This window comes from Tachysurus vachellii, chromosome 25, assembly GCF_030014155.1.
Source record: "Tachysurus vachellii isolate PV-2020 chromosome 25, HZAU_Pvac_v1, whole genome shotgun sequence".
NCBI classification, from domain to species: domain Eukaryota; kingdom Metazoa; phylum Chordata; class Actinopteri; order Siluriformes; family Bagridae; genus Tachysurus; species Tachysurus vachellii.
In genome coordinates this window covers 1,185,001-1,202,500 of record NC_083484.1, presented here as the reverse complement: position 1 = coordinate 1,202,500, position 17,500 = coordinate 1,185,001, and the positions used below count along the sequence as shown (strand labels likewise).

Below are 17,500 nucleotides of genomic sequence, written 5' to 3'. Positions count from 1 at the left end.
CGTTCATTAAAAAACACACGTTTACCGAAGCATGCAAATGAGAGAGGTGCTGTTTGGGAAAAAGGCATGGGGAAGCTGATGTACACTCCCTTATTCTCTCCCTCCCTCGTTCCCTCACTCTGTCTCTCCCTCGTTCCCTCGCTCTCTCTCTCCCTTGTTCCCGTTCTCTCTCTCGCCCTTGTTCCCGCTCTCTCTCCCTCCCTCGTTCCCTCGCTCTGTTTCTCCCTTGTTCCCTCACTCTGTCTCTCCCTTGTTCCCTCTCTCTCTCTCTCCCTCGTTCCCGCTCTCTCTCTCTCCCTCGTTCCCTCGCTCTCTCTCTCCCTTGTTCCCTCTCTCTCTCTCTCTCGTTCCCTCGCTTGCTCTCTCCCTTGTTCCCTCTCTCTCTCTCTCCCTCGTTCCCTCGCTCTCTCTCTCCCTTGTTCCCGCTCTCTCTCTCTCCCTCGTTCCCTCGCTTGCTCTCTCTCCCTCGTTCCCTCGCTCTCTCTCTCCCTTGTTCCCTCTCTCTCTCTCTCTCTCCCTCGTTCCCTCGCTCTCTCTCTCCCTTGTTCCCGCTCTCTCTCTCCCTCGTTCCCTCGATTGCTCTCAGTGTGTGAATGAATACTCCGGGTCTCTCTATTGTTGCTCAGAGCAGTTCTATTAATGAAAGATGCTGGCCATTGTTTCTCCTTGTGCGTGTGTGTGTGTGTGTGTGTGTGTGTGTTTGTATGTGTTTGTATGTGTGTGGGTGTGTGTGGGTGTGAGAGAGAGAGAGAGAGAGAGAGAAAGAGAGAGAGAGAGAGAGAGAGAGACTAATATTGGCATATAAAGGAAGCTATTCATTTCCTGTGGCACTTCCCTCATTTTAAATAGAGAGCGTTTTTCAGTAAATAATAATAAAAGAAAAAAAAACAAGTTTACTTCGGGGAATTTTATTATTCAATTGGCTAATATTAATATTCCAGCTGCGCTCACTTCCTCTCTGTTTCTGTCTTTCTCTTTGTCTCTCTTTCTCTCCCTCTCCCTGTCTCTCTCTCTGTTTGTTTCTCTCTCTCTCTCTATCACTCTCTCTCTCACTCACTCACTCACTCTCTCTCTCACTCACTCTCTCTCTCTCGCTCTCTCTCTCGCTCTCTCTCTCTCTCTCTCTCTCTCTCTCTCTCAGTAAACTCACATCTTACTTACATCTAGAGCCTCAAAAAGGTCTTTCAAAAAAAATTAAAAAGTAAAGAACTTTATCAGGGTGATAGAGGAAAGATTCTCCATCCATCCATCCATCATCACGTGTGTGTGTGTGACTCACTTAATGTGTCTGTACGGTTCTGCAAAAGTGTGTGTGCTTCTCCGAGGGTTTGACTGTTGCAGTTCTCTCTGTGTGTCTGTGTTTGATTTATTGAATGTGTGTGGTTCTACCTGTGTGTGTGTGTGTGTGTGTGTGTGTGTGTGTGTGTGTGTGTGTGTGTCTGTGTTTGATTTATTGAATGTGTGTGTGGTTCTACCTGTGTGTGTGTGTGTGTGAGTGCGTGTGTGTCTGTGTTTGATTTATTGAATGTGTGTGTGGTTCTATTTGTGTGTGTGTGTGTGTGTGCGTGTGAGGGTGTGTGTGTGTGTGTGTGTGTGTGTGTGTGTGTGTGTGTGTGTGTGTGTGTGAAACAGTGATGCCTGGCTCAACATGACCCCTAAAGTAAACAGAAGCTGTACATGGTCTAGTGTTTTTATGCTGTGTGTAAACATGATGAACAACATGACAAGCTCTCCTTCTGCTTCTCTCCATCTTCACTCGTTTTTACTCGACAACAGCAGAGACGTGCAGGAACAATATGAGGTTCCACGTGTGGATGAATTATTTACAAAACAAAAGGTTTGCAGTGTTATAAATATACGAGCACGAGAGCGATGAACTGAACCATGAACCAGTGTCATGTAGACCAGTGCACTTCACACACACACACACACACACACACACACACACACACACACTGCAGTTTCTGACCTGAGTCAGATTCTCTTATAGAAATGTCACATAATGTTTGTTTGTTTTTTTAATAGAAGTCTTTAAATAAACACTTTAAAATAGCAGATCTTGTCATCATAAATACGATAATCCACTCAGAACCGGATTAATCGGGTTTCATGGCTTCTTCGGATGAATAAACGTGGAACTGATGCTTTAATCTAATCACACGGAATCACTCGCAGAAAAAAAGAAGAGAGAATCGTATTTATACAACACGATGCGAAAGTCTTGGCACTGAGCCCACGTTTATTCACACGGGTGGAACCTAAAGAATGAATTACCGCTATCAGGGCCAGATGGTGTGTGTGTGTGTGTGTGTGTGTGTGTGTGTGTGTGTGTGTGTGTGTGTTTGCAACATCTGGTTCTTTCAGTTAGCTTTCAAACCCCTGTAGACATGAGACTAAAATTCTGTCTAACCTGAGAAACTGATTTAGGAGAAGAAAAAAAAAGAATTTTTTTAGCGTTAAAATAATTTCTTAAATCTGAAGTCGGCTTTTAGGGTCACAGTTTTATACAGATATGAAGGAAGAACCTGTAGATCTGTAATACATCACCATTAATCCTGTGGTTCTACTCGGAAAGTCTGTCTGTCTGTCTGTCTGAGTATTTATTTATTTATCTGTCTGTCTGTCTGTCTGTCTGTCTGTCTGTCAGTATTTATTTATTTATCTGTCTGCCTGTCTGTCTGTCTGTCTGTCTGTCTGAGTATTTATTTATTTATCTGTCTGTCTGTCTGTCTGTCTGTCTGTCTGTCTATCTAGCTATCTATCTGTATGTATGTCTGTCTGTTTATCTACAGTGTATCTATCTATCTATCTATCTATCTATCTATCTATCTATCTATCTATCTATCTATCTATCTATCTATCTTTCTGTCTGTCTGTATGTCTGTCTGTTTATCTATCTATCTATCTATCTATCTATCTATCTATCTATCTATCTATCTATCTATCTATCTATCTATCTATCTATCTGTCTGTCTGTCTGTCTGTCTGTCTGTCTGTCTATCTATCTATCTATCTATCTATCTATCTATCTATCTATCTACCTGTCTGTCTGTCTGTCTGTCTGTCTGTCTGTCTTTCTGTCTGTCTGTCTGTCTGTCTATCTATCTATCTATCTATCTGTCTATCTGTCTGTCTGTCTGTCTTTCTGTCTGTCTGTCTGTCTGTCTGTCTGTCTGTCTGTCTGCCTATCTATCTATCTATCTATCTATCTATCTATCTATCTATCTATCTATCTATCTATCTATCTATCTATCTGTCTGTCTGTCTGTCTGTCTGTCTGTCTGTCTATCTATCTATCTATCTACCTGTCTGTCTGTCTGTCTGTCTGTCTGTCTTTCTGTCTGTCTGTCTGTCTGTCTGTCTGTCTATCTATCTATCTATCTGTCTATCTGTCTGTCTGTCTGTCTGTCTGTCTTTCTGTCTGTCTATCTATCTATCTATCTATCTACCTACCTACCTACCTGTCTGTCTGTCTGTCTGTCTGTCTGTCTGTTGATTTAGTGATAATCCAGATGTTCCTATAGCAGGGATGATAAAGCCTCTCTCTCGCTCCACTAAGTGTTTAAGATTGCAGACAGAAACCAGACTCGAGCTCAATGTCTTCAGCAGAATGTAACTTTCTTCCTGTGTTTTTTTTCCTCAGCAGTAATGAAATCTAAAGTTTGTCTTTCTGAGAGCTCACAGTTTCACACTGGTGTAAACGCTGGGTTTGATTTGTAGACGTATTCCGACGTTGTTCCGCGGTGCTTTTTTTTATAAATGACGACCTCGTGCTCGATCTGTGCTTTGTTACTGTTTTAACTTTAAGTGTCAGACTAAACTCCGTCTCTTTACAGCTCTGCATTACGGCTCAGATATTTCTTCACTTTAATACGCATCGGAGTCTAAATTATTAAATGTTTAACATCGGATTGTTTTGGTTCCGCGGTTCGGTTAAACTGTCGCACTGTCCGTAACACAGTCAAATCTTTGCCATGTTGCTTAGCAACCGAAACAACACTGCGTGCCAGAAGAGTTGCGTATCGTAAATATTATAAATAATAGAATATTTAGCGAACCGTAAAGTTTATCGTATTGATTTTGTTGCGTTTTATAAAAGCAATAATTTACTCGCTCGTGCGTTAGATGACTTTGTCACAGGTTTATCAAATTACATCATTCTTTCTTTCTTTCTTTGTTTCTGTTTTTCTTTCTTTCTTTCTTTCTTTCTTTCTTTCTGTTTTTCTTTCTTTCTTTCTTTCTTTCTTTCTTTCTGTTTTTCTTTCTTTCTTTCTTTCTTTCTTTCTTTCTGTTTTTCTTTCTTTCTTTCTTTCTTTCTTTCTTTCTTTCTTTCTTTCTTTCTTTCTTTCTTTCTTTCTGTCCCACTCATCCTAAGCTTGCATGCCCTCGAGTGATTGTATGCTTTATACAGTATTTATAGACAGCCGTAACACCTTCACATGACTCGAGGTCAAAGTGACCTGAATCTAATCTCTATTACAGAAAGTTATTAACTTTCTAAAGCTTCAGATCTGGTCTCAATAATCTGTTTCCTTCCCTACTTAAAATCAAACTTTTTATATTTTCCTCCTAGTGGAAATGCAGCGTTCATATTTCAGAGAGATTTTTCTGTTATACGATACGTCATATTTACTCTTTGCTTCATTGGATTCAAATTGGATTTTTGAAAATGATGAAAATAATGATGTTGCTCATCTTGTTTTTATTGATTTAAATCATTGCTCTTTTATTGCTTTTAAGCCACAGCCTGCTGAGAGCTCTAATTTCCATCATTCAGACCCTGGCACTAATCCTCCTCCAACTGTCTGCAGGTGACGTCCAGTCGTGCAGCTCAACCGCAGAGCCATGGCCTTGAACCACAGCAGCCGTGTCCATCCTCGGGAATCTACTACTCCAGCTCCACGTTGCCTGCTCCTCGTCTCAACTCTACCCTGAGCTCCATGCAGCCGTCTGGCACGACCTCCGGCTCCGTCACCAAGCTCCAGCGTCTGGGCTCGGCCTCGGATGCTCCCGCCTACGCCACCACCCAGCGCCTGCATTCCTCCTCCTCGTCCTCCTCACCCAAGCCGTCTCCAGCGAGACTCGCAAAGTCCTACAGCAGCAGCTCCCCTATTAATGCCGTGGGAGCCGGTGGCACGGCCTCGAGTTCACCCGTCCGCCTGGCATCGCCGTCCAACAACGCCTCACCGCTGCACCAGCAGCTCAGTGTGGGCAGCTACGCCACGCTCTCGCCCACCAAGAGGCTGGTGCACTCTTCAGAGCAGTACAAGATCTCGCACGAGCTGTACGCCACCGCTACGCTGCAGAGGCCTGGCAGTCTTGCTGGTGAGTGCCAGCCGTGTTATGATCTGGTGGGCGGCGTGTCTGGAGTGTTTGTCTAGCTGTTTCCGTATTGGCAGAGCTCTCTGTGCGCCGTGACTGCGGCTTAATACGCTGTCTTTTGTTCTATATCAATGAACCAGAGGAACATCTTACTGTGTACAGAGCTACATTTGTAAGGAGTAGATCAGGGTTTACTTCGGGTTTAGATTTTGCTGATACATAGAAATGATAGAGCTTAATCTGGAGAGCGTGAAGTTTATAATTAATTATTGTCCTGTAACAGCAGGTCATAAAGTGTTTTGTTCCTTCTAAGACTGGTTTTTGAGGTGGCAAAGATGATCACGCCGTGTATCCTGTGAAACCGTGTCTGTACCCGTTACGTAAACTTCTCCTTATTGAAAACGTAACGATAACACACAGTTTTAAACCTGTTTAAACGAAGCATCTGCCGCACGCGTCCCTTCGAACGAGCTGTTGCTATAGAAACCATAACATATCAGAATGACCGCATCCGTTATTGATACTGTCCGAGAAAGTGTATCAATCAAGAAGATCAGTTCGCCTTCACTTGTGCTTGCTCAACCCTTCTGGAAAGTTCTGCGCTCGGTGAAATGAGTTTTAAATAAAACCCATGAATTCTTTATGCACGTCTACAAATGTTCTTTTCTCCCCGAGCTGAAGCGTGATCTTCTCTGACATTCAGAACGCTCTGAATATCCAACATCAAAGAGAAATTGTCAACAGACCTTCAGTTAAATTAGGTAAAATCCCGTGAGATCCTGGTGTACAAACAGGGTTTTAGAAAAATTGAGCACATTCGCTTCATGGCAGTAGGACAGACGTGAGCAGCGAGAGCAGAGCTGGCTTCTTACCTCCTTTCTTCTCTTTCTGCATAGCTGATTACGCTTTGTAGGAGGTCCAGCCCTGATTGCAGTCCATAAGTGTACAGATAAGATGAGGACCTTCATTATTATTATTATTATTATTATTATTATTATTATTATTATTATTATTATTATTATTATTATTATTAGCTTCAGTAGTTACTTCACATATCACAATCATCACTGAGACATTTTCAATATCAGATCATTATTTTCTGGATGTCACGAAGGTTTCTTGCTAACTTCTTAAAATAACAGTAGATGAATAATCCTTGAATGAATCCATCCTGAAATAGGAGAATTGATGAGTTAAGACGTATTAATCACACAATAATAAAGTGTTAACCTTTATTACAACCTTACGACCACCTTAAACCATGTTAGTACAAGTCGTGGCCTAATGGTTAGGGAGTCTGACTCCTAACCCTAAGGTTGTGGGTTCGAGTCTCGGGCTGGCAATACCACCACTGAGGTGCCCTTGAGCAAAGCACCGAACCCCCCCAACTGCTCCTCAGGCGCCGCAGCATAAATGGCTGCCCACTGCTCCGGGTGTGTGTTCACTGTGTGTGTGTGCTCACTGCTGTGTGTGTGTGTGCACTTTGGATGGGTTAAACGCAGAGAACAAATTCTGAGTATGGTTCACTGTACTTAACCGTACGTCACGTCAAGTATGTTAGTTCGTGTATTTATTAACACGCAGGACTAAATTACACCAAAACTGCTCAGTAGGTGCTCATGTGGCCAGCTGCATGACTGTAGTGTTGTAGTGTTACTGATCTCTCAGTATGAACCAATCACAGTTTTGCAGATTTGATTCGGTTTAACAGAAAGGCTTCAACACCTATTGTTCAGCAGCGTATAGAATAGCACTTGATCCAGCACGTCATAATATTTGCCATCAACGTGAAGGAATTATTATGAATGCACAGGATACAGGATTTCATTCATTCATTCATCTTCCATCGCTTATCCGAACTACTCTCGGGTCACGGGGAGCCTGTGGAGTACCCGGAGGAAACCCCCGAGGCACGGGGAGAACATGCAAACTCCACACACACAAGGCGGAGGCGGGAATCGAACCCCCAACCCTGGAGGTGTGAGGCGAGCATGCTAACCACTAAGACACCGTGCCCCCTAGGATACAGGATTTATCATGTTTTTTTATTTTATCTACTATTTTGATTTGACAAAATAATAGGTTTAATTGTGAATTTGGTGCAATGTGTTTTCTATACAGAAATTGTCATGACCCAGTGTTCATGAGATTAATTCATAACTATATTCATCGAGTGATTCGCTCCTTCGGATAAATGTTAACGGTGAGACGTTTATGTAATTAATATCATCTTCTAATGTTGTTTCATATAGTTCTACAGTACGTGTGTGTATTTATAGCCGAAACATACGTTACAGCTTAACTTATTGTAGTTACGTTTAGCTGTCAGTCAGAGGCGCTGGACTAAATACTGCTGTTCACTTCCTCTGACTTTATTAGCACGACTGCGTTTAGTGACAATTCAGATAATGTAAGTCAAGTTTAGTTAAATGACTACATGTGTTACGTACCTCAGGCTTCCAGTTCTGTCTAAATCCAATCAGATGTTAATATGGAAATGTCACAGCATGGAGCCCAAGGCACACATCCAACGTTTAGACCGTTTTAAAGAGAATCTGATTGTGTTTCACCTAAACATTTAACACTGTGCCATTTGTACCAAATCTCATGTCCTGGACCTCGACTTCATCTTGAGTTTCAAACGTCTGACAGATGTCAAAATAAATAGATGAAAAAGTGCTGATGATCACATGATAATCAGGTAACTGATAGACCTTCCTCCTTTAGATCTACTCTTTGCTTTAAACCGAGCTAGACTCCCACCGTATCCTTGAAATCTCCTCCATCCGAACCTCTAACCACGCCCTCCCGTGTCACGGAGTCGAGACTAAATGGTGCTGAAAGGCAGTTTGATGTAAATTGTGGGAATTAAGTGGTGAAGAAGCCCTTGTAGGGGATGCAGTGTGTCTTTATATGACCTGCTTTTGATGATGGCTACGCAAAATGTAGGAGCTTTTAAGCTCTAGTGAGATTGAATTGAGTTGTCAAAGAAGCTTTTCAGTCATCCAGGTCAAGCTCTTGTAGATAATCATGAAAGAGGTTGGAGGTCTAAGTGGCTCACTAAGTTACTTGGTGTTTGTTTTATGAATAATGGACTAGAAAAAGCGAAAGCTAGAAAAGATTTCCTGCTGCTCAGATGCGTGTGCAGCAGATGTACTTGTATTTGAAAAAGTTCCAGGTTTCTTAGAAGCTTCAGCAAAACATTGCATTATTTTATTTATTTTATTTTTTGCTGAGGAATCACAGCGTAGCCCTCGTCCGGCGAGAATAGCATGCAGAATAGAGTGGACATCAGCACAAAGCTATAGCGGGGAAAAAGAGAGGCCCGATCTGCCGCGAGCGAAAACCTTTAACGCTAAATCTTGCTTTGTGAAACAATTTACACTTCAGATGAAGGCCGAGCAAATTTATAGCGCTGAAATTGCTCTTAGTGTTCTCTTGAAATGAAGGTAATTTATAATCTGAAAAGGAATTGATGCTCTCATTAGTGGATTTTGTGTCTTGTTGCTGTCCTGTTGTTAGATATACTGTACACTATGTAGGTTTAATAATACAGCAGAACAATACTGTCACTCCAAGCGTTTCAGCCTTTTACTGCGAGAACGCTGCGAAGGTGGAATGACTGCTATTTATTTCAGCACATAAAGAAAAGTAAGTAAAGAGACATAGCGTTTAAATGGGTTCACTTGTCGGGTACTTTTACCCGAAGCAAGCGAGGCAGGACACAATCCTGAAAGGTTGAGGGTAAAACCTTGATTTGTTCCCCTGCTGAAATGCCTGAAATGACCCTCCTCAAGTCTGGAATGTTCTTGGTTCTTCAGAACAGTAGGAGGTTCTCAGCTATTTGCAGACTGTCCATCAAACCAGTAGGGAGGAACGCTTTGATGGCGAGTGGGAGGTTGCAGTTTTCGGTGTCACCTCATTTGAGGGCATGATGATACTAGTAATAGTGAGAAGTCTTACTGAGTGCTGGGCAGGATGGCTTTAAAATGGTAGTTTACACAAAAAAACAATTCCTAAACACCGCATGCACAAGAATCGGCATCTTTGTGTGTCGATTTGAAAGACACAAATGTGTCCAGCCACTTAATGAGTGTTTGGAAACGACTGACAGGAAATGAGAATCTGCTGTAGGGAAACGAGAATCAGGTGACAGTAGATAGGAAACAACTACAGGGAAATGGGAAACATCAGACTGGAAATGGAAACCAACGAACAGGAAATGGGTCCCGACAGATGGGGCAAGGAAACAACCAACAAGAAATAGGATCTGACTGAGGGGGGAATTGGAATCAATTAAGGATAAATGAAAAATAGCTGAGGGGAAATACTGTATGACCAACTGACAGGAAGTATGAACAAGACTTAAGGGCCTTGATGAAGGACTGAATGGTGACAGTCCTCAGATTTGGCATTACATTATAGCGTCGGGTCAGGGCGGCTGGTGGGGCAACTGGAAAAGATACTACCTAGCAGTGCTCATGGGGTCCTGCAAAGGATTAGCATCCAAGGAGTAATGGATCCTAAGATCTGGATTGTGGATCCATCATGACCCTGAGCAAAGCCTGGTTGCTTTGTTGTGACTGCTGAGGTACCACAGATCCTGACTTAAACACAGCTACTATGACTGTTCACGTTGTCTTTCTTTATTCCTTTAGTCCTTTTTATACCTTGATTCAGCTGCATGCTGCAGTTTTTCAGTTTTCAGTCACCCAGCTAGTAGAGAGCTGTTTTTGAACTCCTGTTAATGAATATGTATTAGTCCGTAGTCCCGAAGCCCTCAAACTCCTGTGGATTTCTTTTTTCATTGATGCTGCGAATAATGTGGAGAAAGAGTTGTGTTGAAGTTGTTCCTCCTACAGCCTCTGTAGGGAACTGTCTTGAGGGAACGGTGCGCTAACGTACACAGGGAACCGCCGAGGAGACGAGAGATTTCAGACGGAATCTACCTGGACGAAGTGCTTAGCTTCCGAAGTGGCTGTGGAAAAGTTTTCAAGTGAGAGTTGCCCTCTGAGAAGAGCTCGCTTAATAGCAGCTCAGGACTTTCTTCTCTCTCTGTTGTCTATATTTATTTCCATTGCTGTCTGTCTTTCGGATTGTAACGAAATCTGCCTAGACGAAGTGCTTAGCTTCCAAATTGTCTGAGGAAAAATCGCCTGGTGAGAGTTTGCCCTTTCAGATGAGCTCAATTAATCACAGCTCAGGACTTTATATTTTCTCTCTGTGTGTCTATATTTATTTGGGTGACTGTCTGTATCTCAGACATCTTGGGTAGCTCTACCTGTTCAAAGTGCTTAGCTACAAGAACTGCCTCTAAAACATTTTTTAAGAGACATGAATTTTATTGTGGAGGGGGACGGTGACTTAGTGGTTAGCACGTTCGCCTCACACCTCCAGGGTTGGGGGTTCGATTCCCGCCTCCGCCTTGTGTGTGTGGAGTTTGCATGTTCTCCCCGTGCCTCGGGGGTTTCCTCCGGGTACTCCGGTTTCCTCCCCCGGGCCAAAGACATGCATGGTAGGTTGATTGGCATCTCTGGAAAATTGTCCGTAGTGTGTGAGTGCGTGAGTGAATGAGAGTGTGTGTGTGTGCCCTGCAATGCATTGGCACTCCGTCCAGGATGTATCCTGCCTTGATGCCCGATGACACCTGAGATAGACACAGGCTCCCCGTGACCCGAAGGTAGTTCGGATAAGCCGTAGAAAATGAGTGAGTGAGTGAGAGTGAATTTTATTGTGAGCTCTGAGGCCTCCCAGATGAATAGATCTATCATTGGTAACCCTCTGACTCACTGGGTTCCTGATTACAAAACAAGTTGGAGAACGCCTGTTCTTGGGACTCTAAGTAGGCCTTTATAAAGAACTATCTTCCTCTCTATTGTCTAATTTTTTTCTCGGTGTTAAGCGCTCAGGAGGGCATCCAAACATGATTTCTTAGCCTGGCTGGCTGCCATCTTGTTTCTCAAGCTCTTCTGAGTTTAAAAAGCAGCTGCCACGCAGAATAGAATGTTTAAGACAGTGCTCTCCAGATGGTGAATGTTTTTACAGAGCTTTCCGGAAAACCCCGCGAGGATCTCTCCACAGCCTTGGAGGAATTGGGTTAGCGAGTGAAGGCAGTCGCCTGGCTGACACTGATAAGGTGATTACAGGGAGAACCCACTCTAACTGCAGCTTCTTATTGTCTGAACATTTGCACAATTACATTACGGCGGGAAGAGGCATAGCAGCCGACACTTATCTAGCCATCTGCAGAGCTGGAGCAGGGTCTACAAGTTTGTGCGTTGCCACGTACACACATACACACATCACTTGGCATGGGAGTGCCTCAAGGGCGTATTGTGGGACTGAATTTATCGCGTTTGTGAGGAGCTGGCTATCGATGTCCGCTTGAATCTCCTTGAGAATTCCTGGCTCCTTGTACATTTATAGTCCATACAGAAAAGCGAGTAGCGTGTGCTGTTAAGGTGTGGATTTGCATTCGTGGATAAGTGCGATCCTGGTGAGATGAAACGGTAATGCCTTTCCATCGCCCTTTCCCCAGTGGTGATGCATCAAACACCTGCTCCTCCTATCTACTCTTCTGTCTCTGGAGAACCCTGGTCTGCTTACTTTATTGACAGTGAAAAGACATCATTGTCTTCAAGCATTTTTATTTAACTGCCAAAAATATTTGTATTTTGAGGCAGTTTACATTTGTCCTTAGGACATAGTTACATAGTTTTAATACTTTTGGTCAAGCATGGAAGGTCCACAAACAAAGAAAAGAAGTTGCTCTGGCTTCTCTTCAAGTAAACATGGCTGTGTACATGGCAGGAACTGAATGATGTGATACACTGGACTTGACCCAATACTTCCTGTTTTAAGTTTCATAATAGATTATGTTTATTAGGTTTGTGATCTTTATGGTCAAGAGAAACCATCCAAACCATCAAACATGGGCTTACAGTATATATTGCATACTAAATACTTGTAGATAAGCAAGCAGCTATGACTAAAAGATTTATGAGTTAAATAAACAATGACCATAACTGTAAATGGTACGACGTTCTCAGGGTTCCCAGTTTGATCCTAAGCTCGGGTTACCCTCTGTGTGGAATTTCTGCATGTATGGATTTTTCCATTTCTTCAAACTGTTTAGAAACCATGCTGGAAGAATGATGATGACGGGCAACTCTAAATTGCGGGGGGGGACGGTGGCTTAGTGGTTAGCACGTTCGCCTCACACCTCCAGGGTTGGGGGTTCGATTCCCGCCTCCACCTTGTGTGTGTGGAGTTTGCATGTTCTCCCCGTGCCTCGGGGGTTTCCTCCGGGTACTCCGGTTTCCTCCCCGGTCCAAAGACATGCATGGTAGGTTGATTGGCATCTCTGGAAAATTGTCCGTAGTGTGTGATTGCGTGAGTGAATGAGAGTGTGTGTGTGTGTGCCCTGTGATGGGTTGGCATTCCGTCCAGGGTGTATCCTGCCTTGATGCCCGATGACGCCTGAGATAGGCACAGGCTCCCCGTGACCTGAGGTAGTTCGGATAAATGGTAGAAGATGAGTGAGTGAGAACTCTAAATTGCCCCTAGGTGTAGAAAGACATCCAGGGTGTGTCTCATCCAGGGGGTCTTCCCACTCACTTCCTCATATTCTCAGTGTTTCTGGGTTCTGGTGTGTCCCTTACTGGGTTAAAATGCTTGGAGAAGATAAACGAATCAATGAAAAACAATCAAAAGGAATAAAAACATCAAAGATGACTGACAGACGAACAGTACAATCGATACACAGTTTAAATGACCTTCTCAGCGTGTGAAAAAAAACGTTCTGACAAACCTCCAAAACCTTCCCAGGATTAATGCAGCATCTTAACAAGAACATGTGGAATTCATACCGAATGTTCTGATAATGTCTGTTGTCTGTTAGCCAGGATTAGCTTTGTGCACTTTATGGTTTTGGGTGGGAAACAATTTATTCATATGAATAAATAAGGAACAAGAGTTGAATATTCAAGAAGAAGCCGTTACAACGTGGTTTTAAAACAGCAGTGTTCCAGTGATTCACTTCATACCTGATTGAATTTCATCTCTAAGCTAAATCACATTAGCAAGCTCTACTGCATCTCACACTTTACCAAGTCCAGGAACTGTGATCTGACCCATTCTTTTCTCCTGACAGGATCTCGGAGCTCATACAGCAGTCAGCACAGCCACACGGGTTCTGATCTGAGACCCCTGCAGTCTCCGGAGCACCACATCGAGCCCATCTATGAGGATCGTGTTTACCAGAAAGGCCCGATGAGGAGCCTGAGTCAGAGTCAAGCAGAACCCCCTGCTCCAGGGCATGCTGGGACATACCGTACCAACACTGGTAGGTTCCTCTGCTGTTTAAATGTGATTTAATCCCAGCCCGAGAAACCTTTCTCCTTTTTTCAAGAGCATCAGATCCTCGCTAATCCACCATGACGTTGCTCACAGCCAAGTAGTGACCTCTTTAGAGCTAGGCTTTAAATATAAGCGTGCCTGAGGGGATGCAGCTGAATGTTGGCTTTGAGATGTACTGACCTCATTGAAAAGTCTCACAACAATGCTGAGTCTGATCTCAGGTCAGGTAAAGCACGCTAATCCAATTAGATGCTAATTAAGACATATAAGATTAAGTGTGTTGTTTAGTTCAGAGAGGAAACATCTCTGATCTCGGACACCAATGTAAGCGTTTGTTATATAGTAGTTTCATATACTGTATTCTGGGTGTATTAATTCATATAAAAGTAAAAAAGAAGACTTCAGTTCTGTCAAAGTTCTTTTAGTCTTTCAGCTCTTTCAGTCCAGACAAAGGAGCAGCGTGATAAAAGATCAAATTAGGTTTCCTCCATGGCAACAAAGCCAGTGTGTGAGGAATCTCTCTCTTTTTCTCCACCTCCTTCCCTCCCCCCCCCTCTCTTTCTCCCTTTCTCTCCCCCCCTCTCCCTCTCTCTCTCTCCCCCCCTCCCCCCTCTCTCTCCCTCTCTCCCCCCTCTATCTCTTTCGCCCTCTCTCTCCCTCTCTCTCCCTCTCCCTCCCTCTCCCTCCCCCTCTCCCCCTCCCTCCCTCCCTCCCCCTCTCTCACTCTCTCTTTCTCTCTCCCCCTCTCTCCCTCCCTCCCTCTCCCTCTCTCTCTCTCCCTCCCTCTGTCTCTCTCTCTTTCTCTCTCTCTCCCTCTATCTTTATCTCTCTCTCCCTCTCTCTCCCTCTCTCTCTCTCTCCCCCTCCCTTTGTCACTCTCTCTTTCTCTCTCTTTCTTCCTCTCTCTCTCCCTCTCTCTCTCTCTCTCTCTCTCTCTCTCTCTCTCTCTCTCTCTCTCTCTCTCTCTCTCTCTCTCTCCCCCTCCCTTTGTCACTCTCTCTTTCTCTCTCTTTCTTCCTCTCTCCCCCTCTCTCTCTCCCTCTCTCTCTCTCTCTCTCTCTCTCTCTCTCTCTCTCTCTCTCTCTCTCTCTCTCTCTCTCTCTCTCTCTCTCTCTCTCTCTCTCTCTTTCTCCCCCTCCTTCCCTCTCTCTCTCTCCCCCTCCTCCCCCCCCTCTCTCTCTCTTCCCCTCCTCCCCCCACCTCTCTTTCTCTGGGGTGCTGTTATTGGAAAATAATCAACGTGACTCAAAGTTACTGTTGAATTATTTTACCTGTAACACAACACTCGTGTGTCCAGCGTGTGACAGCTTTATAAAGCTCTTTATATTAAGCATTATAAAGCATTTCTTTATATTTCGTCATGTTATTAATCGTTAATATCATTAATATACGGACAACGTGACAGACAGTGCGGGGAAATAATAGAAACAAGCAAACCGCGCTCAGAAAATAGACCGCACTGAGACTCTCCGGTGACGCGGTGAAATCTCCGAGCGCTCCCTCAGACAAAATGTCATCCTTTTTTTTTGTACGTGGCTCAATCGTGCAAATAAAAACGCACATAGCTCGTTTTAACAGAGGTCTCCTATTGTAAGTCTTCTCTCTTCGTGCACCCGAGCGTATTTCTGTGACCTTTCTGAAACAGAGCTCATAATGTGCACAAAGAAACTCAATTCCTTTTCAGTATTGTTGCTTCTGCTTAATGGCCCTCTAACATCAGCGGAATGATTTTCATCACATTGTGTTCATATCAGCGACAGACTCTTCCTTCCTCTTCCTCTCCCCTCTACCGTAATTATATTATTATCTAACATTTGAGTAAAAAAACATTGTGATGAAGGCGCATGCGGGTGGAGGAGGAGGAGGAGGAGGTTATAGTTATAAGTTATAGGTGTGCACGTATTACAAAAAGGAAATGTATAATGCATGAGGTTCCTGCAAGCATGTGTGGAATAGATTAGAGTCACTAGTGACATTGCCGGCGTTTGTCATAAGATTACGCGTCACTTCTGCTGCTCATTAAAACTCTGTTTCCATTACGGCAGATCATTTTTAGCTTAATTAAAGCGGTACGTCTTCAGGATCTGGAATTATTTTTGAAGTTTAAGGTGTGAGATTTTAGTCTCGTGTCTTTCCGAGGCAAATAAAATGTAGAAATATGTTATATTATATAATATTTTATCTCTGGTTTCTTTTCTTTAGACTGTTGATCATAATATTAACCTTCTTTGGTACGTTAACTTTTACTGTCAGGCCACCTGAAATAAATAAATACTAAAATAGACTTTTAAAAATATTGTATTTCATTTTTATTAAATCTACTGTTTACGTTTTTTAGATACACAATTCTCTACTTTACGGTTTTATTCGATTAATTTGAAATGTTTGAAATAATTGATCTGAATTACTTATCTTTATTTATTATTACTATTTTATTTATTTATTTATTTATATTAAAAATGCAGCTAAAGAAAAAGATTACATCAAGCCAAAGTAACGTGAAATGAGATAAAAGACATTATAGGGCGACATAAAAAGACATAACATGTAGAAAGTATATAAATATTCAATAATAGTAGTAATAATAATAATGTTTCAACATTTCAAACAAGAAGGCAAATGTTTTGTATCCCTGCAGTTTCTGTCTAAAAAACTCTTATACTTAAATTCTATACTGAAAACAAATGCACCAAACTCATAGAAATGGCAAAAAAAAGTGAGTGAAGTGATTTATTTCTTAACGTGTGTCTAATTTTACATGGCCATCTGTCATCAAGGTGGAGAAATCACAGAGTGAAATTGCACGTGATTTGAACCTCGGCTCATTAAAATGCTTTGTTGTAAATATTTTCATATATTTTCTATGACGGAGTATAAGTTTTAACCCTGCGCTCTATTTCGAGCTGGTTTTAATGTAGCATCGTGCTGCTTTTGTTGCACAAATCCGCCGAGCCTGTGAAAGAAACATTTAAACAATAAAGGACACGAATGTATTTTCGACTTTGCGCTTTATGCAGTAACGTCTTTTCTGTTTACGGTGAACAGCCAGCTTTAATCCTGCATACTCACTTAGCCGAAGTGGGGAGTTAAAGGTGGGGTCTCCGTTGTTTGAAAGCCAATGTTGACATTTGAAATCACCAAAACAAACACGCCCCTAACCCAAATGGGTCCCACCCCTGTATCGATAGGTCCGCCCACACATACATACTGTACGTAACCCAGGCAACTAATGGAAAGAAATGTGTCTTTATCATAGCTGAAGTGAAGAACAATACGATTGCAGATAAACAAACAAGCAAAAATGACACACAAGCATAATCATGTAAAGGACAAAGACATATATTAGTTCTGTGTAACAAAGCAAAACCAACGTTACTCACCTATCGAGAAGGAAAAAAGCGCCTCGGCGTCTTAAGTAAAGTTGGTCACATATTCACAGATTGGAGTTTCCCGAGTCAATAACTCCTGAGCTAAACACTGTTACTACACAAAACACGGTTGTAGCTGCGTCTCTACATTACTACGATAGAAAAGAGGTGTTATTTGTGTAGTAACAGTGTTTAGCTCAGGAGTTATTGACTCAGGAAACTCCAATCTGTGAATATGTGACCAACTTCCTGCTCCTTCAGTTCTCTCCAGCGCTGGAAAGCTGATCCTATATTAACACGTCCTACTTCTTACCTTATCGTAAGTCTTTCTTCTCTTTCTTTCTTTATTTGTATCCTCCATGTCAATGTTAAAACCGCTTTCTGCTAATGTCACACATGCACACTGAACACTCTCTCCGCCCATATAGACAAGACACGCCCCTTTCTGCTCA

General features: G+C 42.7%; 1 protein-coding gene across 7 annotated transcripts in view; it reads left to right on the top strand.

The window, feature by feature from the left end:
* Positions 1-17,500, top strand: part of ctnnd2a (catenin (cadherin-associated protein), delta 2a) — a 228,907-nt gene that overhangs the window by 110,128 nt on the left and 101,279 nt on the right. For 6 of the 7 annotated variants that reach the window (XM_060862327.1, XM_060862324.1, XM_060862325.1 and 3 more), the window contains 2 exons: positions 4,812-5,325; positions 13,475-13,666. In XM_060862327.1, coding sequence (XP_060718310.1) covers positions 4,812-5,325; positions 13,475-13,666 — 706 coding nt within the window. The remainder of the gene's footprint in view (positions 1-4,811; positions 5,326-13,474; positions 13,667-17,500) is intronic. The other variant, XM_060862326.1, reaches the window with a different exon arrangement.